The sequence below is a fragment of the Balaenoptera borealis genome (assembly GCF_965194805.1).
Source record: "Balaenoptera borealis genome assembly, chromosome: 9".
Taxonomy (NCBI): domain Eukaryota; kingdom Metazoa; phylum Chordata; class Mammalia; order Artiodactyla; family Balaenopteridae; genus Balaenoptera; species Balaenoptera borealis.
Genome location: NC_138873.1, coordinates 56,920,944 through 56,947,104, shown reverse-complemented (window position 1 = coordinate 56,947,104; position 26,161 = coordinate 56,920,944). Strand labels below are relative to the sequence as shown.

Genomic DNA, 26,161 nt, shown 5'->3' with positions numbered 1-26,161 from the left:
GTATTATTTTTTGTGATTGTATAAGAATTAAACTAAGGTAAAGGTTTCACAGACGAGCTTTCCATAAGCAGATGCTAACCTTTTTCCTGTTTATGTTTTACCAGTGCCTTCTGAACAAAACCCATTTCTTTCCTTTAGCAATAGATCGCACTGAAGCCCTACTGAGAATTTCCGGTTGGATGTAAAAGCTCTTCTATTTTCTTGGTCCAGGAATCGTTAGTTAGTAAGACCTGAATGATTGATTTCCTGTTGTCCTGAGCAGGTTAAAAGAAGTTCTGTGGTGTCCAGATTGTGTCTTAGCAGAAATGTAGTCATTCTTATTTGTAATATTCTTATTTGTAACAAATTCCTCTCATCTCTTCAACCTATATCTGTATGTATCCTTGGGGGATAATGTAACATCTGTCTTATGAATTCGGGGGAAAAAAAAAAAAACCTCTTAGTGTCCAGTGTCTGCATCTTCCAAATTTGATGTTATAGTAATGTTGAAGGATAAAATTGTACACACGAGATATTCATGTGAGATACAAACACAAAAAAACAGTCCTTATTAATCTTGTTTATTTTCTCTTTTTTATTGCCTCCTATGATTTACTAGTTGTGAACTTTTGAACATCAGGACATTTTTTATACATTTGTTAAATAAATCTGCTCTATACCTGGAAATACGATGAGGAATTGCTATGAGAAATGTTTTTATACAGATTTTGATTTTTTTGTGGCTTAGTATCAGTGTTATTACTAATACAGTTATAAGGTACGATGAGCAAACTAAGTATGGTCAATTTCATCTAAATATTGTAGGATCATGTGGAAACTAAGAAATGTCTTTCTTATGTATTTTGTTTTTCCCCAGAAATCAAAAATCTCCACATATGACAAAATGTGGGCCTTTATGAGTAGCAGGAGGCAGTCCGTGCTCGTCAAAAGTAATGAAGAAGGAATCCAGAGAGTCCTCACCTCCGATTATGCTTTCCTAATGGAGTCAACAACCATTGAGTTTGTCACTCAGAGGAACTGTAACCTGACACAGATTGGCGGCCTCATAGACTCCAAAGGTTATGGCGTCGGCACCCCCATGGGTAGGCTTCATGTCAGCCACTTGTTCTTTGTTCATTAATCTTAGTTGCTGTGAAAAGGGAAGGAAAACAGTGCCTCCATATGCCGTTAGGAATCTTGCTTCAAACAAATGTATCTTGCTATGTTCTGAGACTGTATAAAGTCAGGAAGATATTTGGACATCTGCTTCTAAAGGAGTAAGTAACAAAAGGAAAATTGATTTCTACCAAATGGTCAGTAGACATTTTTACTGTATCAGTGTTGAAAACATCCACAACACCTCCCCCGCAAAGGACCTTCTCAATCTTACACTTAAAAAAAGTTTCTATGCATAAAGGTTTTGCAACATTATTTTTTCAGATTGGTGGCTTATGAATATAGTATTTGACTTAGTTAACTAAAAGAATGAGCCACAAATGGTTACTGTGAATAATTATTTTATTTACAAGAGGTATATGTTTATTTAAGAGGAATAGCAGACTATTTACCAGTAACATACCTAGAATATTTTACACTAAGATTGATTAGTTTTAACATTCTCTTTCTTCTATATGACAAAATTCTTTTCAATAATAATCATGGAATGAAATAATAATAATTGCCACAAAAGACAATGAAAATTTTCATTTATTGAGCTTCATATGTATGTATAATGTATATGAACATGTATATACATTTATATGATTAATAAATGTATAAATACATACTACAGTATATATGTACATGTCATGGGCATAAAAATGGCTCCCCCAAAATGTCCATGGCCTAATCCTGAGAACATATGAATTTATTACCTTTTATGACAAAAGGGACTTTGCAGATGTGATTAAGTTAAGGATCTTAAAATGGGGAGATTATCCTGGATTAACCAGGTGGGTCCAGTGTAATCGAAAAGGTCCTTAAAAGAAGGAAGCAAAAGTGTCACAATTAAGAAGATATCACAACAGAAGTAGTAAGAGAAAGAATGTGCTAGTCCACCTGGGCTGCCGTAACAAAACACCAGAGACTGGGTGCTGTAAAAACAACAGAAATTGATTTCTCACAGTTTTGGAAGCTGGAAGTCCAAGATCAAGGTACCAACAGATTTGGTGTCTGATGAGAAGCTGCTTCTTGGTTAATAGACCAGGAAGGAACAAGGAATCTATCTTGAGTCCCTTAAATAAGGAGCACTAATCTCATTCATGAGGGCTCCACCCTCTTGACCCAATCATACCCCAGGGACCCCACCTCCAAATACCATTATACTGGGGATTAGGTTTCAATATATAAATCCTGGGGTGGGGGGACACCATGGCAGGGAAGGGGAGGAAGAGAGAGAGAGAGAGATTGATTTGAAAATGTTACTTGGTGAACTGAAGATGGAGGAAAGGACCACAGCCTAGCAATACAGAGGACCTTTAGAAGTTAGTTTAGGAGGCAAGGAAACAAATTCTTTCCTGGAGGCCACGGAAGGAATGCAGCCCTGCAGATACCTCACTTTTAGGACTTCTGACCTATAGAACTATGGGATAATGAATTTGTGTTATTTTAAGCCACTCAATTTGTGGTAATTTGTTATAGCAGAAACAGGAAACATACTGTATGCAAAGAAAAAAAATAACAGATTAACATGTTTTTATTACATCAATTTTTTTTTTTTAAAGAAAGGGGAAAGCACTTACAGCTACTCACTGGCTATACAGTAATGAATAATGACACTATAATTTTTTTGAGCCTTAACTTCTGCAAATTTTTAATGACTTTGTCAAAACAGATCTTCATGTATTTGTGTTTAATAAATGGTATAGTCATATTTGTCCATGTATCCTCATTCATAATTTTATTACTTTTAATTTTGAAAAGTTTCTTTCAAATGAGCTAACATGTATACCATAGTTAGAAAGTTGGGCACAGATTCATAAAAATCCCATTTCATGATAAATTCCAGAAATTGCAATAGTGTCCATGTCTTTGTTTCTTTGGGATCATTTCTAACAACTTTCAAATGTCTAGGAAGTCCAAAAATTTTCCACCATAATGACTTCAAAAACTTCAAGATTAAATTCTTTCATATTAGGTAAAGTTTACTCAAATTCATTATAGCTCAAAATAGTTCGAACTGGCTTTGAGAGAATTTTGAGACATTCGCTCCTGTAACATTACGTATTCCTGCAATTATATAGTAGACTCAAAATAATGATTGCACAGTCATTGTGAAAGCAAAGCAAAACAAAACAAGAACCTTAAGTTCTTGCTCCAAAAATTTGCAAGTGTAGCTGAGCTCACATATCTTGGGGGAGTGAGCTGTATGAGAATTCTCCAAATTAGTTTCCAAGTGGAGTACAATGTTTATTAAAGAATAAGAAATAAATAGATGCTAATTCAAAACTCAATAAGAGTTGGGCTGTTAAAACTCAATAGTAATTGTTTAGAACCTGGATGAACAAAAGATATTTTCAAGAGAGGAATATTTTACTTTTGACATGTTTTGACTTGCCAGTGCCGGGTGACAGTTGTTGCTATTATTGTTTTAAAATTCTCTACACAAAATGAACCCCCTTTATTGTTTGCACCAGGGAAAGGCCATCCAAAGCTTTGCCATTATTATGCCAATGTATATATTAATTCAGAAGTTTTCTAATTAATTCTAATATATAAAAATGTTTGAGTTCTCATAATTATAGCTTAAGAAGCACTTCTTTTCAAAATGCTTTAAATTATACTTATATTCACAGTAAGGATTGAGTTTATTGCCACAGTTTTGTGTTGATAGAGTGTTCAAATCCTGGCATGCTCCGTAGTTAGATCCCATATGGCTGTTTGCCTCAGTAAGAATTACCTAAAGAACTCAACAACTTCATGAGTTGATGTACCATTTATTTGGAATTTGTGATGAGTAACTTCGATAACTTTTCAAGCGTACTTGTACTCATTTATGAAAAGTTATATGAACAAATTTATGTTTTAGAAAAGAGGCTGATAGTATGCTCTAAGGTATCATCATGTAGTATTTTGCACACTGATATTCTAGATTTAGCCTTGTCACTTAATATGATCTTAGACAAGTGACATGAAATTTATAGCTTCTAAATTTCTTTCTTTTTTTTTTAATTAGTAAAATTACAGGGTAAGACTAGGAACACCTAAGGTCTATTTAATGCTAAACTTATAGTAATGTTTCAGGTAATATACTTGACAAAGTCACAGAGTTTGATTTAAAGTGGGCTAGAAACTACGTGGAGAAATATGATTAGCTGATGTTTTCAAACAAATTTTAAAAATCAAACACCTTCTTAAACACTTATGAGAGGAATGGAAGCAGTGATTTGATAGCTTCCCATTGCCTCACAGTTTCATCTGGAAAGAGCTGAAGAAAATAAATGCATTTTTCAGTGTTGTTTCTGGAAGGAGTGAGATTTCTGTGTAACCTTACCCTCCTCTTTTGCTTTACATTGAGTGGAAGAGGGCAGAGATTTTTGTCTGTTTTGTTGTTGTAAGCCCACACAACAATAGTGCCTGCACTCTGTGGACTCTCAATTATTTGTTCAACAAATGAACTCTACATATGAAAATACGATGGTGCAGCAAGATTTATAAATAGAGAAAACAAATAACTTTTGGAGCTAAAGATCGGCATGGTATCTTACAGTACTCAATGCGATGACCTCATTAAACAAACCTGAGTGACTGAGGGTAGTGAGAATTGGATAAGATTTGGGGAGGATGTTTGAGGACTTTAGAGTATAGCACAGATATTCTTCATTAATATTAGTTACATAATAGCACTCATAATTTCAAAATTTCTAGAATAAAGAAATTTGACATACTTAATATACAACCTTAACTTGATGGGGTTTTTTTGGTTTGTTTGCTTGTTTGTGTTGTAAATACAATGTACCAGTGTACCAGGAATGTCTCTTATCATATTGTTTTGCTTTGAGGAAATGCTTGTTACAAATAAATCAAAATAGTATATTATATAATTCTCAAAAACTCCCTGAGATATTTCAGATGTGAAAGCTATTTAAAAAAAGAAAGATAACAGTTAAATCAGTTCTAGGGAAGCTGTTACAGTTTCTTGGAACCATACAAATAGCAATTTTTGTTTTCTCCCTACCCCTGACACTGTTTACTGAAAGATATTGACTTATAAGGAAAATATAAAACAATTCAAAATATTAATGAATGTATAAACTATATAACTTTTTAAATGTAACTTTTTAAATGAAGGAAAATACTGAGCACAGCATTTGGAATTTCTGTTTCTTCTCATTTTAAGCTTATCTTATATATGAGAGAACAAAACAAATTAAACTATAAGCCTTAGGGTGTAGATTTTTTTTTTTTTCCTTTTATCTGTTCAACTCAGCTGATCAGATCAACTTTTGCCTTCTGAAGAAAGCGTAGTTATTGCAGAAAATAGTCATTGATACAGGCAAGGTCACTTGCATGAGAAACTTAAGAAATCAAGTTGAATTATATATCTAAGTGGAATCATTTCTTCATAGTGTGTAGTTAGCTTGGAATGATAGTGTAATAAATTAGTGTTTTCATTAAAATGAATTTTTAAAAATTAGGTAATGGCACATGATGAATTTCTTTTATAGGACTTTCTTGGACTTTTAATGTAAAATTATCAGTACATATTAATAAAAATTCAAAGCATCTAATAATACTTTGACATAGCAAAATTATAGACTAGGAAGAATATTTTACCATATTCTTCTTTATTTTCATTGCCAAATAATATTGAATTTAAATTTATTAAAATGTCTCGTTACTAAAAGTTGCTTAATGCATTTAACATACATTTTGTTTTTAGCCTAATTCTGAATGAGATAAATTTGAACATAATAATTTAAATTTAAAGGGATGAATATTCAAATCACTCACCTGTAGGTATTGCAATATAATTTTTGTTTCTTTTGTTCAGATAGTTTTCTTCTGTTTGACTTGATAATATTAAGTTCTTAACTTTAGTAAATTATATTTTATTCACTCATAACATAGTATAAAATTAAAATGATTTTGAGACTCCAATACATTATGAGTAAGTCTTAACTCATATAACTTCATCAAAGAAGTATAATCTAGAGAGAGGCATTTCACACTTTACCCCCTCAAATATGTCTGAGAAAAAAACTTCGGACAGTAATTTATGATTTACTATGTCATAGCTCTGCCAAAAATATGGCTTTCATGAATTATTACTTAGTCATTAATAAATGCAATGACGTGCAACTCTAGTATTTGAATGAGATTCTGACTTACCATAAATTTTCAACCACCATCATAACCTGCACTTCTCAACTAGTTAATTAGCATTTGCCTTTTATATCATCTTTTTCAAGCATATTGACAATTTTTTGGTAATATGTCATTTTTTTAAAATTTTGTTTAATTATAAGCCAAAAAATATAAATAAAAAATAATGCATTTAGGTGTGAAAAAGAAAAGGTTATTTGAGTCTCTTTCCCAACAAGAGTTAAGGAGATGAATCTATTCAAAGCAGAGCAATATAGGCTCAGGTTCTGGAAATTTAGATCAGTTCCAGAAATTACCCAGGATTTTGAGTTTATACCTGCAGGAGCCATAAACTGATATGAAAATTCTGTCTTTATTAATACTGCAAATGTGATCAAGGAGAGGAACTCCCTTTGCTTTGCTTTTATTGTTGCTCAGAGTTTTAGATATTGTCATAGAGGTGTATGTGGTTAAGTGCAGGAGGGTAAAAAGAAATACTATGTCTCTTTTGGAGTGAATATTCAGAAATATTTCAAAAATTATATATATTTTTCTTTTTTCCCCCAGAAGTCCATGCGTCCTTTTAACCTGCTAGGCCTCCTCCTGTGTGATTCATCTAGGGGCCTGCCATCACCATTTATCACTCTGAGTGTGATGATTACTGCCCAAACTGTTGTGAAATCACTGAATGACTCAGATATAAGCTATTTAATTAGGGAAGCTCTGTTTACACAAAAATACCTTAGTGGAGCAATCAACAATGATGTGAAGGTAAATGCTAAATAAGCATAAGCTGGTTTAATTAAGCTTGTGGTGACATTAAATCCCTTTCATAGTTTTCCTGACTGCAGCAATGTTATTTTAATGTGATATTTACTGTATGGTAGATTTTTGAAATTGTAGGTGTTCTTACTCATAATACGTTAATTGAACTTCCTTTTCATTCATTAGAATTTTTAAAAAACAACAACTGGATGGGGTAAAGCAAAAAAAGCAAATCACAGCAGTTTTCATTAAGGAATATTTAAAATGTGTGAGCAAATGTAGTCTTGCCTTTTAATTCACCGTAGGTGATAATCTATTTTAGCCGAACAGGGAGCGTTTCTACTTAATGGCATTTTCGGCTGCCTTGCCTCCCTTCTGACCACCCATACTAAAAGCCTTCTTGGCTTCTGTCTTTGGAATGTTGAGTGCACAGGGCACTTTGAGGACTAGGCAGACTCAGCAGTCCATGAGCTGGTAGGAAAACAGCAATCTAGAAAAAAATCCATTAGGACCAGTTGGTGTTATTTTGCTTTGCTGTGTTCAATTTGGTAGAAATATTGTAAAGTGTCTGAAGGGTCCCATTAAAACTATTTCTGTTTTTAACAATGAGCTAGTGGCACACTTCATTCATTTATTGGTGCCTCCCAACTTTAATAACATATGGGGAGCACGAGTCAGCTGAAAAGGGGATGGAGGAAATTCTGCTCATGTCTGTGCCTATCATCCAAGATGCTAAAATTTTCTATAATCTTATGTATCCTTATCTTACTTCTGGGATTAAATCAGTAGTAGGTTTCAAACAGTCCATGAATAATTATATCTGTGAACAAAGTCCAAATTAAATTACTTATATCATAGAGAACTACTGAAATATGTGTAATACATGAAGAATGTAATAGGCAATGTAGAGGTGAAGTAAAGATGAATGTAAAGAGTATATTTATAAATCCCTTATAATACTAAGGTTAAATTTAATGACAATTTTATCAGACACAAAATTGGTATATACATTTTTCTTGTATTATATTTACTTATGTAATTATAAATAAGATGCATTCTTGCTTCATAATTAGATTTTAATGTTACCTTTATAAACTATTTTACAACATATTTTATATTAATGAATACAAAATAGCTGTAGCCCTATTAGTAATTCTTAAGTAAGTTTTATCTCATTATAATGCCCTTACACATAATCAGCCTAAAGTAAAAAATATTACAATAGGTTGTATCATGGACTCTTTATGGTAGAAGGATACCACACTGACATATGAACAATGTGAAATTTCATTCTTCACTTCTATTTTCTAATGTTAAATGCATGAGATCTCACTGCTTCTTCATTTCTTGTTATTTGATGAAGTGAGAGATGTAGAATTGGTACTAAGGGAGACATGTTGTTTATTTAAGGCAGATGTTGGTGTTTATAAAAATAGAAATCAGTATGAAATGCATGTTTTTTCCCTGTTTCGCTCACCATCCATTTCTAGAATTCCCAATTCATCATATAATAAGTACTGTAATATTCATCATTATAGATGCATAATATTGCCGGCCTTCAGTTCTTCAGCTTTACAGAAATGAATGAATACATTTGTCTTCATTAGTTGAACATAATGCACAAAAATTGATGTAAATTATTCATCTTTCTGCAGGTCAAACCTTCCATTAAAATGCATTCTATTTTTTTCATTGCATAAGCAGCATAATTTTAATGCTGGTGAAGTAATTTTGCAAGTCTAAATCGAGATCTAATAATTTTCAGAGCCTGAATTAAACAAACAAAAAAAGCACCAAATTACCCCTGTAGAAGCTGTATTTTCCTGGCATATTTGTTAAAGTCTAGATTTCATGTCACTGAAAACAGACGAGTCTCAGTAAGCTATGCCTGCTCCACAGACATCATCAACAGACTCTGTAGGCTAGAATCTAGGAAGCTTCCACAGGGAATTTGATGAATTGCGAGCACCAGTGCGAGCAGCCTTCATGAATATTGTAAATGCTGATGAAATGGTACCTAAACAATGAATAAATAGATAATTCTCATGAAAACAGAGTGAGTTCCGATAGACTTTATATGCAAACATTAGAACATTAATTCATTTTGTTTGTATCTTGTGGTGATTACTCCAAGGCCATGGGTTCAAATTCCATTATAGATTAGTTAGCCAGATTGTGCCAGACTGTCATCCTTTGGTTAGCAAGACTAAGTAAGATCAATGAATCACTCGTATTGGGGAAAAAATAGTCAAAACATAGTGGTGAAATGTATAAGCACTAAATTCTGAAGATGAATGCCTTGCATTTGCTAGCCCTCATGTGAAAGGCATATTCTTATCATGCTGTCTAGAATATGTGGCCTTTGTAGACAGATGACTTATGTACAAATCTTAGTTCCACCTGAGTGTCCTAGGTGTCCTAAGTGAAGTTACTATGCCTCCCAGAGACTCAGCATTCTTATTGGTAAATGGGTAGAATCATGTCTACATAATTAGATTGCAGTAAGGATTAAACATCAAATTTATAGTATTGGATCAGAACATATGCACCACAAATAATTCTGAAGGACTGTTCTGAAGAAATGTTTTATAATAAGTAAAATGATATATTCGTGGTTTTAAAGTCATTTGCATCTTACCCTTTTTCTCTCTATTCTTTATATTTTTAGTAATACTGAATGTATTGTAGGTAAGATGTATTGTTAATATGATCCATTCCTAACTAATTAGAAATCATTTCCTATGGAACCCAACCAGGATTTTATCATCAGCCAATCAGTATATTGTATTTAAATAACCATGATCTGGTTACTTAGAAAGTTATCGGTATCTATTTTATAGAGATGAGACAATTTCTATTGTTGGGCATTATCTAAATAAAGTTTTTCCTTCTCTGAACATTTCCTGAGTGTTTAGTAAACAGAGTCCAAGACGTATTCAGAGAAGATTATCATCTCTGAAGACATGTATGTTTCCTTTTAATTTTGTCAATCTATAAGAAATTTTATCACTCTTCAACCTGCTTGGATCTGTAAAATAATGAACATAAAATATAAATATACATCATCCCCTTTCTTCAGGAGATAGACTTGGAAAAACAACTTTAACATCAAATAGAGAAAATAGAATATTGAACACAAACAAGTAGTCTGTTATTTAATGTAGGGTCTCAGAGTGGTAGAATTCACTGAGGACCAAAGTTCAGTTAGGCCAAATTGAATAAGGGACTTGAGCTCTACCTTAAAGGATGGGTACTTTACTCTCCTGAAAAAGTTATTCTCTCTCCCAATTTTGGGATTCTTGAAGATTAAGTAGGTTGAAGATTTTATTTAAAATGGTCCAACTTTCATAATTCATTCATTAAAGTTTAATATTGGACTTGGGAAAAGACACGATAGTAAAGTATTCCTCACATTTCCACTCTTATTGCTCTTCAAATGATTATTATGCAGATGAAAAATTGTAAGAAAAGCAGCGTTTCTAGAATGAACCTATTTCTATTTTCGTATTTTGTGTCAGCGTTACATGATTTAATACCCAGAGAAGAAATGTGACTACAAATCTACTTCACCAGCCACTTTTAACTAATATGTATGAAATACGTCAGAACCAGTGAAAATAGTTTACTTTTTCATTATGTGCTGATAACATTTGCCCTTCTTATCCTTTTTCACATAAGTCAAAGAATATTCAGAATATGAATAAAAGGCAAATGGCTAAAATACATACTCTATAATTTGAATTTTTTATTGATACATTTTGTGTACCTCATATAACCATCTCCTTTTGTGATCTTAGATACTTAAATTTTCTCCTGAGGACTCTACAAATATTCCTTTAAGTAGAATGCATTCAAATTACTTTTCTATAGAGGTCATAACACTTTGAATTTTAACGTCTACAACAAAGAAAAAAACCACAACCTCTATCCAATTTAAGCCAGTTATAGATTTTGAATATAAGTACTTAAAATTTCTTTAAAAATTACTATATATTAAATGTCCTTGGTGGTACATACACTTGATATCTATATACCTTTGCTCCCTAAATCCATATAGTCTCTACCTCATAGTTTTTTATCTCTCTTCTCTTATTTCTACATTAACAGTGTCATTTATATTTGGCTCCATTCCACCGTGACCCTGATATCTTGAACTTAGTTCTATCCTCTATATCTAGAAGAAATGAACGAAGTGGGTTTGGGATGCTCTTACTATCATTTTCCTTTCTCATATATACCTTTCTAAACCAATAATGCAAATAGAAAGAAAAATAGAGGAAAAGCAGGTGAAAGGCAGCCAAAGAGAAAGAAGAGCTGTTGTCCCTACTCTTCTTTTCAATGTAATGAAGCCTTTTTTGTGAACCTGATCAGCAGACTAAGATAGTTCCATCTGTCACGTGGTTCTACAATATGGTGTTCTTTATTATAATGATCCTCAAACTTGTAAAGGTTATTCAACATATGTGTTTTGTGTTGCAGTGAAAACTCTAGGAGGGCAGGGCTCATATTACATTGTTCATCCCTATATGCCTAGAATCTAGCACCTGTGTATGTATATCTAATAATTAATAGTAAAAAAAGATACATACATGGTCCTTGCCCTTGGGACACTCATATCATTATCTAGTAGGAAAAGATATATAGCAGAACATTGGAATATGATGCACCAAATGTTGTACTAGAGTATCTGCAATGTGCTATGGCACCAAAGAAGAGGGATCCTGTGTATCTCTGCGCAGCTAAGGAAAAGTGTGCAAAGATCAGGAAAGATGAGAAGTTTATCTGGATGTGAGGACATTCAACCAGAAATTTGGAGGAAGTATGGAAACAGGATTCTCCAGGCAATGGGAAATATAACTTCATAGTTTGTATTGCTGGCATGTTAGGTGTGAGGAGAAGGGGATAAAGTCTGAGAAAGTTGTGATAGGTTGAAGAAAGGGATTGTATGACATATTTAGGAATTAAGGTTGTATTCTATAGCTTTAGAGCACCATTAAAAAAAATTTAAGCAGGAAAATGATGTTCATAAATTTCCAATGTGGAAAGATTACTAGGTATCACGGAAGACTGATCACTTTTAGCTCTCATTTACCATTCTGTGATTAAATGTTATGGGTTGATAATTTGTTTTCAGGATGAGATTAATCTCCTTTAATTTTTATGATTATCACTCATGGATTCCTTATTCTCCTATCATATTGAGATTTTTCGATAGAATACCTTCAAAAGAAAATACAAAGAGTGATGACAGTAACTTCACACCAGTTTAGCTTTTATCTAACAGGAAATCTGAAATGGACCCCATGAAGTGTTTAGTTGCTACATATATTAAATGCTTCATTTGAAATAAATGCATTATAATTATTAGATATAGATTAGATAAAGATATATAGTTTGGGTTCATAAGAAATGACTGAAGATAAAATTGCAGGCATGTATGACCAATTGTTAAGTAATTAATATTTTATTTATGCATGTATTCATTCCAGAAATATTGTCTTCACTGTGTGCCAGGTGTTATACTAACAAAGGAAATACAACCCTGTCCTTATGAAATTTACAGCCTGTTAGGGTAAATGAGCATTAAACAAATAGTCACAGAAATTATTTTTTAGTTACAAACTGAGATAAGTTCTATAGAGGAAAATAACAATGATGCTTGGTATTGTATAACAGCATTGTTGACTGAATACGGCATAAAACTGGAAAATAGCAATTTAAAATGGAATCTGAAACGTAAATATAAAATTTGACTTAGCACTTCTTAAAAACAAATATGGGAGAGACAGTGTCCTAAGAGATAATAAAACCCATCTTTCACTGAGAAAAAGGCTCTAAGAAAATGGGGTCTGGTTCCAATTTTATTGGAAGATTTTATCATGGAAATAATGGTAAAAAGAGATAAAGCTCTAAAAGTACTCAAAATACGTTGTGCATTTAGGGCACCCAGCACTCATCTCAGCATAGGAAGCAGGGAACCATTTCATAAAATATAACGTTGCCAGCAGCACAGTAATTTAAGAAAGAAAGTTGATGGTTCCAGCAGATAGCCTCAGATCTTTTGTGCTCGCAGGTCTTTTACTTATTAAGGCACTGACCAAGGCCACTGACAGTTGATATAAATGCAAAGATGGCATAAAAATTTATAAACTTATTTGTCACCCTAACTTATTCTAGATGGTTAACACTAAAAGTGTGAAACAAGTCTGTTTATGAACTCTATTTGTTCCACTGAATTTAATAAGAACCTGAGAAGGTGTCCAATATCAGAAGTTCTGCCTTAACATATTTTGACTATATCATAATGGATATATTATAATGGATTATAATGGATTATTATAATTATATTATAATGGTTTCATTCAAAAAGCATTTGTTTAATGTTTACTGTGTGATAGGCACTGTGCTAGATACTGGATGAAATAAGATGAATAATGGATGGTTGATTACCTATAACTGACAGGTAGCCTGATTTTTAAGTCATTATTTAAAGGGCTTCAAGTATTTGGGTATGTGTCTTAGAAACATTTATCAGATTAAACACTTTCAAAGAAGAGGAATAATTAAGGAATTATTGAAGCTTTTTGAGGCAAATCATTGATATAATATACACTTAGTGATTATAGTATAGTCACATACCCACAAGATGTGTAAGTTACTATTCTTCAGAAAGTGCACAGTATCTTGGAGAAATGACAAGCTAGAGGAAACTTAAAATTATGAGTAGTTTACTTCATAAAAATATCTTCCCAGACCCAAAGAAAACAAACACCAGGATGTTACCTAATTCTCTGTCATACACAGCACATAATATCATCATGATGAGCTAAATAACTATGAAATATAAAACAAAGGAAAGTAAAGTTCTTTAGGAAGTGGGCAGTAGGGATTTGTCATTATAAGTAACGGAAATACTTAGCCAGCCCCTTAGAATTTTAACAAAATATTCAAAGGATTTGGGTGCTATTAGGAAAAACAAAGGCTGTGTATTTTTCCCCAAAATTGGTTTCATCAGTTTTGATATACAAATATGTTTAAATAACTCTTGTAACTTTTGTCCCCCAAAAGTATTTTGTAAAGAGACTTAAAAGAAGACACATCTTAAAGTAAGTATTGTGATCTGAATTCTTATGAGCTGATGCTCATGAAACATATGGAGCTAATAGATGAAAAAGAACATACAAAAAATATGCTACTTGATCAGTAGTGCTGTGATAATGTGTAAATTCAAAGCTAGGCAGGGACAAGCAGAAGATCTAACAAGAAACAACTTGTTTTTGACAGAGAGAGCTGATGTAATAAGAGTAGTAATTATTGTTATCTAAGGCAGTGTTTTTCAAGTTGAGGTTAAAATAAAATAATTGACGGGGACATTAATAGATATGAAGGAAAAAATTCTTCCACTAAAAATAAATTTAATCATTTAAAATATTTTTTTAACTTTTTCCTTTGATGGAGAGATGGAAACCTTTTATTTTGTTAACGTATAATGTGAATTTACAAAAGATATATTTGTTATGGAGTATTCTTCAAGCTTATCTGACCAATGAATTCTTTAAAAGTGAAACACAGAAGTACATTTCCCAAAAAGAGAAGTGTGTGGGGAAAATCCAGTTTAGGAAATATTGGTATAATGAGTTTCAGAAAGAGATATTTATAGAAAGCAAGAGTGATTTTTTTCTGACCTTTGTAATTGATTAAAGCATGCAGAAGCTTGATTTGAAAGTAAGGAAACTTTTGGCAGTATGGATGGGATATCTCCAGTATGTGTATGGATAATGTGATTTTAGAATATTTCACTAAAGCATGGTAAGTATTAGACTTGTTGTGCAACCTTTAAAGAAAAGCTATTTATCAGTCACTGAGCCTCCTCAAGAATTAAATGTAATGCTAACTCCATTTCCTTTATCATTTCTATATTATCTAGATGTACTGAATAGGATAAGGAAAATGTTTGGTACATACTTAAATTGGTGTGTTTGTAAAGAGCATGAAAAGGACAATCAAATGAGCAAATGAATAAACTATGTGTAGTAGATTTAGACTTTAGAACCAAGTATGTATAACAATGTGTGTATTCCATTCTATAAGTAAGAAACATCAAATGACAGAAAGGAAGGGAAGGAGGGAGGGGAGGTGGGAGAGGAGGGAGGGAAAAGAAAAGGGAGGGGGAGAGGAAGGGAAGGAAAAGAAGGAAAGGAAACAAAAAGAGAATGTATGAAAAAAAGGCAGGAAAGGTAACAAGGAAGGTAGGGAAGAGGAAGGAGGGAAGAAAGTAAGGAAGAGAGGCGGGAATCAATTCAATTTAATAAACCCAGCAAGTTGGCTCTGAACTACTTGGTGAGATTTGTATTAATCGTTTATAACAAATCACAGTTTATTTTCCTAAGGAGCTTTTAGTCAATTTGTTGGGAGGAATGTTAATGAAATTATAATTTTTTGTAAAATTCTTTGATCTATGTAAAATTCTTTGATTTATGTAAAATTTAACATTTAGGGACATTTGGAGACTAATTTTTTTATCGAGGAAATTCTGAATAGGTGCATTTGTAGGTTTTATTTATGCCCACACATATACTGCTGCTGTATATCACTCGAAACTTCCTTTATGCCTCCTTCAAGTGTTCTTCTGAGCCCCACGTCTTATGCATCTGATACATCAAGGGACTTCACTATGTAGTAATCATATGTCTTTCTTTTGTCCCTGTTTTCTCCCTCCCTCCCTCCCTCTCTCTCTCTTTCTTTCTTCCTTCCTTCCTCCCTTCCTTTCTCTCTCTCCCTCTTTCTCTCTTTCATGTAAGGGAGAACCTTTTTTATCTGGTAAATGGGATCTTTCTGCAACTTGAAAAAAAGACCGTTTTTAAAACATAATCGTTCCTTACTGTTAGTATGGAGCATGTGTTTAAACAACCAAAGAAAGTCCCATTGTGAGCAAGAATACAAATGAAACAAAACCCAGAGATTGCATAGTGAAAATCAAAGAGCTAAATTCAGTTTTAAGAGGTGTTTGCCTTATCCTGCATGATGTTTTTTAAAAGTAATTTATTTGAGAAAATTTTAATGTAGAAAATTTTAGACAAAATATTTCCTGGGATATAATTAAAGTTAAAATGTCTGGTAACCTGTGTTGAAATTCTCACAGATTTTTGATAAAACTGGAACTGAAAATTATCTTTTCACATTGGATGTTGTAATTTTTCAGATACTTTTGTCTAACTTGTTTCTTCACTCATTTATGGTTACCTATTTGTCCCCTTAAGCATTTGAGGATTGACTTTTAGGTGCAACAGTATATGTTATAATAGACATGTTTACAATTTCCTCAGTCGTTTTCTAATCAAAGTTAGGGTCCTCTTGCAAAAATACTCATCTTCCTTGGAGGCAACCTTATGGTGCGTTAACCCTAGCTTCTCCCAGGTGCCACTCAATGCCCACATAGTTCTTGGCTTGCCAGCATATGGTTTGAAGCTGGGTTCATACTTGGGCAAAAGTTAGACTCTATCTATCTAACTAATGTCTGTTCACTTCATTAGAGCTAAGTGCATGGCTATTCATGTCACAGAGAAGATAAAAGATACTTTTATTCTTTGATCTCAATATGTCCTTGAGATTTTTCAAATAGTTAAAGTTTCAAACCACTTTTGACTTTAACTAGTACCTGCTAGGAATGCGTCCCAAGGACCATCAAATGAAGTACCAAAGAAGTAATCATTCATTATTGAATTATTGTTTTTTAAAATGAATCAATAACAGAATGACAAATAAAGCATGGCAATGATTTAGTGTCATTGATTATATTATCTATATTATTTCACCCTGTTAAAAACCTCAAAATGAGGTGTATTAATTTTGTAGCTTTGATTCAAACCAAATTCTATTTACATATTATTATGTTTACACTGGAAAATAAGTGTGAGGAGGTTTGCTAGCAATAGGACATTTTCATATTTACAATAAGTGCTGGAAATAGGAAGCTCAACCAGCAAGAAATCAAGATGTTTCCATCATTTGTTGAACAGTGGGTTGCTTTTGTTTGTCTGTGCCTTATTTTGAGGATGAAGTAGAGAATATGGTGTCTGAAGATATTGAATAAACATACTAAAGCAATTCGGTGGGTTTGGTGAGTTGGCAATAAATAATATTCTTTTAATTTTGCTCAGGATGAGAAATGACCTGGCTCAAAATATTGCTTAGGTAGATCAAGAAATTTTCATATTTCAAAGTCTACTTTTCATGTCATTTTCCCCCCAACATTTGCTTATAATTATACTTCCAGGCCACGTTTTTATATTTGTCACCTGTGGTCATTTTCATAAGTACTATCAGTATAAAATTTGTTTCAGATACTATGTTTCTAATTGAAGGATATATTTGATAAACTACAGATCTTCTTAAAATGATTTTCTTTTCCTCAATCAAATGTTTATTTTGCAGGGAATATACATGGTTAATCAGAACGGTAATTCAGAGTAAATGTGACTTTGAAGCTGCTGCTAGGCTAGTTGTAGTGATTTAATGAAAACTGGATAGTCAAACAAGATGACCTTTATTTATGGTTTTTAAATACATATCAGAGGAGACCAAAGACACCCCACTGTCACTCTTATATTTTGTCAAGACTGCCTCAATCAGATATAATGCTCCTCATAATATGAAACATTGGTTGAGAGCAGTTTGAAAATTAAGATAGATGATAGATATAGAGAGATGATAGATGGATAGAAAGGAAGAAGGGATGAAAGAATGAAAGAAAGGAAAGAAGGAAGGAAGGAAGAAAAAGAAAGAGAGAAAGAAAGAAAGAAAGAAAGAAAGAAAGAAAGAAAGAAGAAAGAAAGAAAGAAAGAAAAAGAAAGAAAAGAAAGGGGAATAGATAGATATCCTGTATTCCAAAGGGTTTACAGTCTACTTAGGAAAGTAGATCACATCTTGAAAGGTAAATAATAGTAATACTAGTTGACCTAGCCTGAGTGTCCAGTGAGTGACCAAGGTAGAAAGTAATATGGGCTAGGCTAATCCATTGAAATCTGAAGTGGCTAAGGGACGGAATTTAAACTGAACATTTTCATCAGAGTAGTATTTGGAAGAGAATATAGGAAGGAAACTGAGAAGCAGAAATTCCCCTGCTATAATTAGGAGTTGTTGCACAATAAAAATAAAATATTTAAGTTCTAATTATAGGAATGGATAATTCCCCTTTAAGAAAAGCTGTGAAAAAATGTATAGAAGCCATATAAACATTACTTCTGCATAGACTGAAGATTATGTTAAAGAAACAGCTCTTCACCTGGATTTGGTAGATCTTCAGTCCTCCAACTTTTTCCATAAGCTACTAACTTTTTTTGATTTTTCTTTGTATTTCTGCTTTTTAGTTTGCCTACTCTTGCTAAAAGAGCAATACTGAATTAGTCCTGTTATATTAATGAAGTAAAAAGAAGATATATAGTGCTGTCCCTTATGAAGCAGAATAGTTTCCTCATAAGATTTTTAATTGCTGTTAGCAAAAATATATCTTTAGGTGCAAATGTAGTTATATTTAAATCAAAACAAAATCACAGACAACATAGAATATGAGCTGAAATTAGTGTTTTTCTACAAGCGGAAAAACACTTATGGATGAATCTGTGCAGAAAAATGGAATGTGCAGTATAGTGTTTTAGGAAGGAAGATTAAACTTTAGAAACAGGCTATTTTCTGGGTGGGAAAAAGCAATAAGACCAATCCCTTGGGACAGATGTTGAAAGATGCATATAGTTCAGTATTATTCCATGCTTCTGGGCAACCAATTAGAAAAGTTATTACTTATCATGTAATAGCTAATACAGATGAATATCTACCCCCATCAGCATAAATACTATAAATTTCACTTACATTGTTGCCTCCACTGAAAAGAATCTTTCCAAAGTGTAAAACGGTAAATAAACAACCAAAAAATCTTAGAATGCGTTGCCATGATGGTTTTTGAATGACCCAAGTTTGTACAAACCTGTTACTTCTCTTATTTGTATCAAATAACAAATATGAGTGATTATTTATCTGCAAGTATTAGCCACCCCTGAATAGAGCTTGTTAATCATGATCACTTTAAATTATTGCACTTAATCATGGGAAGCACCATTTTTTGCACAACTTTCCTAAAAATCGAGGTTACTCTTTTATCAATGCTCTGTTTTCAGTGTTGAATGATTACTAGACATTAACTAAATATCCTTGCCCTCTATCCATTTCCTTTTGTAGATTTCTACTTACCGTTTTATTATTTTTCCAATGGTGTGAGTTGAGCCTGCCTTTAAGAGAGAGAGATTTTCCTCTTTCAAAACAAAATGTATCTTTTACCCTTCAAAATCAGAAAGGCCACCTGCCCTATTTATTTCATTAAACTTCTATTTTCTGCCATTTTCCAGTTGTTTTTTGCTACTGAAAATAAATACTGGCATACTTTGGAGCATTTGGAAAGAGCTCTGTTCTCTCATCATGTAACCTTTAATTATGAAATTTTGGGTTCCTGGAAAGCATTAACGAACCCTCTCTTTTCTTAGGTTCTCCATATAGAGACAAAATCACCATAGCAATTCTTCAGCTGCAAGAGGAAGGCAAGCTGCACATGATGAAGGAGAAGTGGTGGAGGGGCAATGGGTGTCCAGAGGAGGAGAGCAAAGAGGCCAGTGCCCTGGGGGTTCAAAATATTGGTGGCATCTTCATTGTTCTTGCAGCCGGCTTGGTGCTCTCAGTTTTTGTGGCAGTAGGAGAGTTTTTGTACAAATCCAAAAAAAACGCTCAATTGGAAAAGGTAAATGTCACTTTTTTACAACTTAAAACAATCTTTCTTATAATAAAACGAACTTTTTAATCTTTCCAACCAAGGGAAATACTTAGAACTGTGTTAATGGTCTTCTGCCACTCATTATATAACAAAGGTTCATAGAACTCAGGATCACCTTCGTAATTTTTAATTAAAATGTAATATTTTAAATTGAAGCCAACTTCAGGACCAGTAACTATTTTTCGTCTTACTGAAGTCTGAAAATGGAGAAATTTTGCTGCTCGAAGTTCACTGTGGTTAGTTTATTAAGGGAATATAATTAATGAAGGAAGCAAAACTCAGAAACTGTGATATAAAGAAAAAATTTCTCTGCAGATAAAAAGTTCTTTAAGATACGATACTCATTAACAGTTTCAAGTTAGAGAGTAAATGAAATTTTTATTTGAAGATTTTTGGTCCAATAATTTTTAATTTGGAAAAATCTGTATGTGCATTGTGGAAATTTTAATTAATTTTCTACATTAATGAATATGTGAGAATATTGTGGTTTCTTCTTTGCCACTTAATGTTATTCTTAATGCATCCTGTATTGCCTTGCACCTGAGTCTTTAGAAGAATATATATAAATCTCAAAAATATTGAGACTATTGCAATTTTTCTTAGTATTTTAATATATTTAGTCTTTTGTATAAATGACTTTATATTCTATTCTTAAAAAAGGTTGTGAACCTGCTTCAGATTATATATTTCTAGTGCTATAATTCCCTTAGTTCTATCAATACAAAGATGAATATTTATAGATAAATCTTTCAGATGATACATGATACTTTTTAATATAACTTTATGACTCTGGACGTAAAATGCTGCTTTAGCATTTTTAAGCCTTCTGGAACTTTACTTAGTCTTTTAGAATTTAATCATCTTTTGTTTTTAATTAAAAACGTTTTTTAGAACTTAAATTTTAGACCCTGCATCAGAGTGAGATTATATTCTGTTAAATAATTGAAAGGTTTATGAACTTTTATTGGTAAATATAAAGAGTAGAAATATGATATATTCCTTCATCTTTAATAATTTATGATATAATTAATTATCCTTTCTGAAATCAAGGATACAACATTCCTACATTTTTACTTGACTACAGGACTTAATTCCTAGAAATAATGTTTTTATAAATGACTATTTTGATAGCCCCATTCTGTCTATAAGTAAAATAACCAATTCAAAGGTTTGAAAAATTTGGACAGTTATATGATTTATTTTCCCACAATATTCAGGATGGCTATATCTGCTGACTTGCTAAATCAAATATCTTTTGCACTGGTGCGACTGAAAATTAAGTCTAAGTACACTTTTTATGTTATGACCCTTATTACAATGTCAAAATGAGTTTTGGAATCAAATCCAAAGAACTAATCAGAGATGAAAATTATTAACTCTTCAATTTTTATTTTTACTATAATTTATCAATAAGTGTGATATTTGGTAAGTTAATGCTTAAAATGAGTCCAAAAATAATAGAAGAAATTTAGGTTGTCTAGTTAGAACCTCAAATCATCCATATGTAGTGGTTTTCTTTCACTTACAGCTCAGTATTGAAATAAAACACATACATTAATCTCTTGACAACATTATGCAGTCTGTCGCCCTTTTCTCTCTGTATCCTGTTCATATGATTTACCTGGGCCATGTCTCTACGCACAATTATTTTATAAGCATTCTGGTTTTTTTTAAAGGACGGGAATTTACTTTTGAAAAATCACCTTTACTTTTATTATAAATAACTAGTTTAGCTGAATTTTTCACACATCGACCAGCTCTCAATATCTATGGACTTCTATGACCTTCTAAAACATTAGAAAAAGGAAGTCAATGTACCTTTTGGTGCTGAAACAGATAAACTGTTATATTGGAAAGAAACAACTGTGTTGATATGACATGAGCATTCTTAGTCACATTCGCCGATGTTGTCACACTGTCTCCACAAAGCTTCCATAATGAAATTCAGATTCTCTAGCTAAGCAGAGGAGGCACTTCAGGATCTGTCTCTGTCCACCACTGTAGTTTTATCTTCTGCTTCTCCCCAGTTTGCACCTGTACTCTAACCACAATAAATTGCTTCCAATTTTCCAAGGTCAGCCAGCTTTTTAAAATCCTCTTCCCATTTGACCTGAGCAAACTTTGTCCATTTTTCTACCTGGCAAACTCCCACTAGTCATTTTAGATTAGGCATTCAAGACTAGGCATCAAATTGCCAAGAAAGCTTTACCTAATCAATAGGTATGATGAATCTGGATACGGGGCACGCTATTTCCACAAGGTGGTGTTAGGTTTTTATTTTCTATTCCAATGAAAAATATATGACCTGACCTGTATATCTCATTTTTGTTAGACTTAGCTGATTTCAGAAACTATCATCATTCCAAAAACATTTGCTCCCCCTTTGAGAAAGTTGGGAATGTGTCTTGTCCATTTCAAACAACATCCATCCTTTTCTCTGGAAGCATTTGCACATCTCCATTCTCCCTTAGCACACTCTTTTATTCATATTTGTTGATTTCCTTTTTAAATTTAATTTCTTTTTAATTATTTTTATTTTTTAAAAAATTGTATTGGAGTATAGTTGATTTACAATGTTCTATTAGTTTCAGGTGTACGGCAAAGTGAATCAGTTATACATATACATATGTCCACTCTTTTTTAGATCTTTTCCCATATAGGCCATTACAGAGTATTGAGTAGAGTTCCCTGTGCTATACAGTAGGTCCTTATTAGTTATCCATTTTATATATAGTAGTGTGTATATGTCAATCCCAGTCTCCCAATTTATCCCTCCCCCTCCTTACCCCTGGTAACCATAAGTTTGTTTTCTACATCAGTAACTCTATTTCTGTTTTGTAGATAAGTTCATTTGTGTGTGGGTGCCTCTCTCCCTATTAGACTCTTACTTCCTTTAAGAAAGTAATTTTGACTTGTATCGCCAAGGTCTCAGACAGTGTCTGTTGGCATAAGATCTTTCTTTCCTTCTTTCTTCCTTTCACCCTCGTCCCCTCCCTCCCTCTTTCTTTCCCTTTCTTTCTTTCTTTCTTTCCTTCCTTCTTTCTTTTGTTCTATCCTTCCTTCCTTCTTTCTTTCGTTCTTTCCTTCCTTCCTTCTTTCTTCTTCCTTCCTTCCTTCCTTCCTTTCTTTCTTTCTTTCTTTCTTTCTTTCTTTCTTTCTTTCTTTCTTTCTTTTTCTTTCTTTCTTTCTTTCCCTTCCTCCCTTCCTTCCTTTTCTCTCTTTTTCTCTCTCTCTCTATCTATTAAATAATGAAGTTGATTCCAGTAACTTATTTAGAAAAGTCTATCATAAAGAATCAAAGAGAACTATTTTTCCGTACAATTCAAAAGAACTATGTTTATAAAGTAAATAATAATGGGTTTATTAGAAATGATCCATTTTATTTATTGTGATAAATTAGGTTCTTGGGCTCAATTCTCTTTCATTTTTCCTGAGAAAAAGATTTTATTTTGTTGGGCTATATGGTTTGTTTAATACCTTACTTAATTTATTAAAATTACCTGTGAAATATTCCTAGATTTTATTATAAGATCTGCATGAAAACATACAGAAATTCACAGCTTATACTTATAATTGTGTCTTTAACTGAAATTTTTTAGATTTTAAAAACAAAGTAAACATTTCTAAAATTATTCATTTACTCAACAATTATTTATTGAGAACCAAACATGAAATGAATTGTATTTACGCGTTGGAGGTAAGCAGGATTTATTATTCACGATTCCAGCCCCAAAATACTTTATCATCTCTTTTCCATTCTCTTTCTCCATTTTCTTTTTTCTTTCTTTAATTTATAATATTCTAGTATTTTGTAAAAGAGCAAATTAAATTTTCTATCTTTATCTGAATAGGCAGGCAGATAAAATATACACACAGTCTAGTTGAAAATGAGGTTTTTGTTTAAAATTTATGAATAACTAATATATTACCATGTCAAGTCTTACCTCCAATGATGATGATGATGATAAAATTAGTGATAATTATTATTATTATTTAAAGATGAAAATAAAATGTCTCATAGCACATATTTTGTAAGATATTAATGGAACAAATAGGTCTTAATGACTATAATGTTGTTATATTTCCAAGTTTTTTGATAACTAAGAGTAGTGTAAGAATGTAATATTTTTAAATGAGGGTAGGTTAAAACTGAAAACAGAAGATAATGCTGAAATACGTAGACCTTATAAAAATCCCAAAATTGTAAATTGCATTACTTTCCAATAACCACAAGATGGTGTATTACAATTTTTAAAATACTTAATGGTTTTAATTTTGATGCAAATATTAATGCATCAAGGATATATTGCTTTTCATTTATTCAGACTTGTAAACTAAATAGGTATTTATTTTTTGATAGTTTTCACAGTATAACCTGACCATTTGGAAAGATACTCAAAATGCTTTTCTTTTCTGAATGTATCTGAAAAAGTATCCAACAAACATGTGCATTTTCTAATTGATTTTCTTTTTGCCTTAACTTTTCCCTGGTTTTAAAAATATTACTACTTAAGGTTTATTCAGTAAGCAATCCAAGAAACTGCTGTACATTTTAGGCAATTAGAGCATTTCAGGTTACATGGATTTGTTTGAAAGGTCCTGTGTTCACCTTCTAAATCTTACTTATAACTGAAAAAAAGCTGCTTAATATATAGAATTTTATTTTCTCTGGAAATATATCATCTTTATGATTATACATTGGTTTTGTAAGCATGAGTTATAAATGATTGTAATAATCTTAATTTTTATAAAAATATTGTATGACATAATTATGGTTTATTAATTTTTTGGAATTATTCATCATTTCTTACATATTTGAATATGTCTTCTTTTAAAAGGTATAAATAATTCTGCCCTCTTGATTTCCAGCAAAAGTAGCAATATAATTTACATAGTTGGATCTTTTGTTTTTATCTGATATGTATATAGAAATACTTTCTTTTCCATGTAATTGAAAATGAATTTGCCTGTACAAATTGTTTCTTATTGAACATCAGGTTGAACATGAATCTTTGAGTTTCTTGATATGAAAAACTTAATGACAAAATATTCCCTTTCTTATTACTTAAGTATAAACAAAATGTAGTAAATATGTCTGAGAAATAAAAATATAAAAATTATTGCTCAGATATTGAATTTCTAAGCTATGTGTCCTGTCTTGGATACATATTTTTTGTTCTAACCTCCCTCTAAGATGATTGAAGTACATTTTAAGAACTACTTAGTATGGCTGTTTTTCAGGATATAGTCCATTGTAGTCTACATAGTTGTTTGTATTATAGAACACTGGTGAATCTTATCGAAGATAATCTCTAAATAATACAATAACTTCCCATCACTGAAAACTAAAAAAAAAATTTGAGGACACATAGAATATTCTTCAGTGTACAGTTGAATAACAAATGTAAAAGGCAGTTGTAACTCACAGTAGAGGAACAAATAAATGAAACAATGCAATCTGAGGAATAAGAAGAAAATCAGAGTGGCTTAGTTTAAACCTGCAAGACTTACTTCACCCTGTATGACAGACTCTAGGTCCATCCACCTCACTACAAATAACTCAATTTCGTTTCTTTTTATGGCTGAGTAATATTCCACTGTATATATGTGCCACATCTTCTTTATCCGTTCATTTGTCGATGGACACTTATATATGGACTCTAAAAAAAAAAAAAAGGTTCTGATGAATGTAGGAGCAGGACAGGAATAAAGACGCAGACGTAGAGAATGGACTTGAGGACATGGGGAGGGGGAAGGGTAAGCTGGGACGAAGTGAGAGAGTGATATGGACACATATACACTACCAAATGTAAAATAGATAGCTAGTGGGAAGCAGCCACATAGCACAGGGAGATCAGCTCGGTGCTTTGTGACCACTTAGAGGGGTGGGATAGGGAGGGTGGGAGGGAGATGCAAGAGGGATGGGATATGGGGATATATGTATACGTATAGCTGATTCACTTTGTTATAAAGCAGAAACTAACACACCATTGTAAAGCAATTATATTCCAATAAAGGTGTTAAAAAAACAAACAAACCTGCAAGACTAGAGATTCTGGGTGAAAGGTTATTCACAAGGAAAACCCTTTTCAAAGCTGGCTGAATCTGTATTTCCTGGAACCAGAAGAATGAAAAGAAGTTGTTCACAGATCCTTATGCAGAAATTGCTTCCAGAATGCTGAAGAATTAGTTCTAACAGGAGTAATGCTTTGTAAAAGAAATCATTTATTGGATAAGATATAGGAATGCAAACATTGTCATAAATCATCAGTAAAGATTTTATTCCAATATTTA

The 26,161-nt window shown here is 32.3% G+C and overlaps 1 protein-coding gene across 7 annotated transcripts in view; it reads left to right on the top strand.

Annotated features, from left to right (window-relative positions):
- The window catches only part of GRIK2 (glutamate ionotropic receptor kainate type subunit 2), a 640,648-nt gene that overhangs the window by 605,591 nt on the left and 8,896 nt on the right, over nt 1–26,161 (top strand). For 6 of the 7 annotated variants that reach the window (XM_082405216.1, XM_082405212.1, XM_082405214.1 and 3 more), the window contains 2 exons: nt 857–1,082; nt 19,584–19,834. In XM_082405216.1, the coding sequence (XP_082261342.1) occupies nt 857–1,082; nt 19,584–19,834 (477 nt within the window). Of the gene's footprint in view, nt 1–856; nt 1,083–19,583; nt 19,835–26,161 lie in introns of those variants that run through there. The other variant, XM_082405218.1, reaches the window with a different exon arrangement.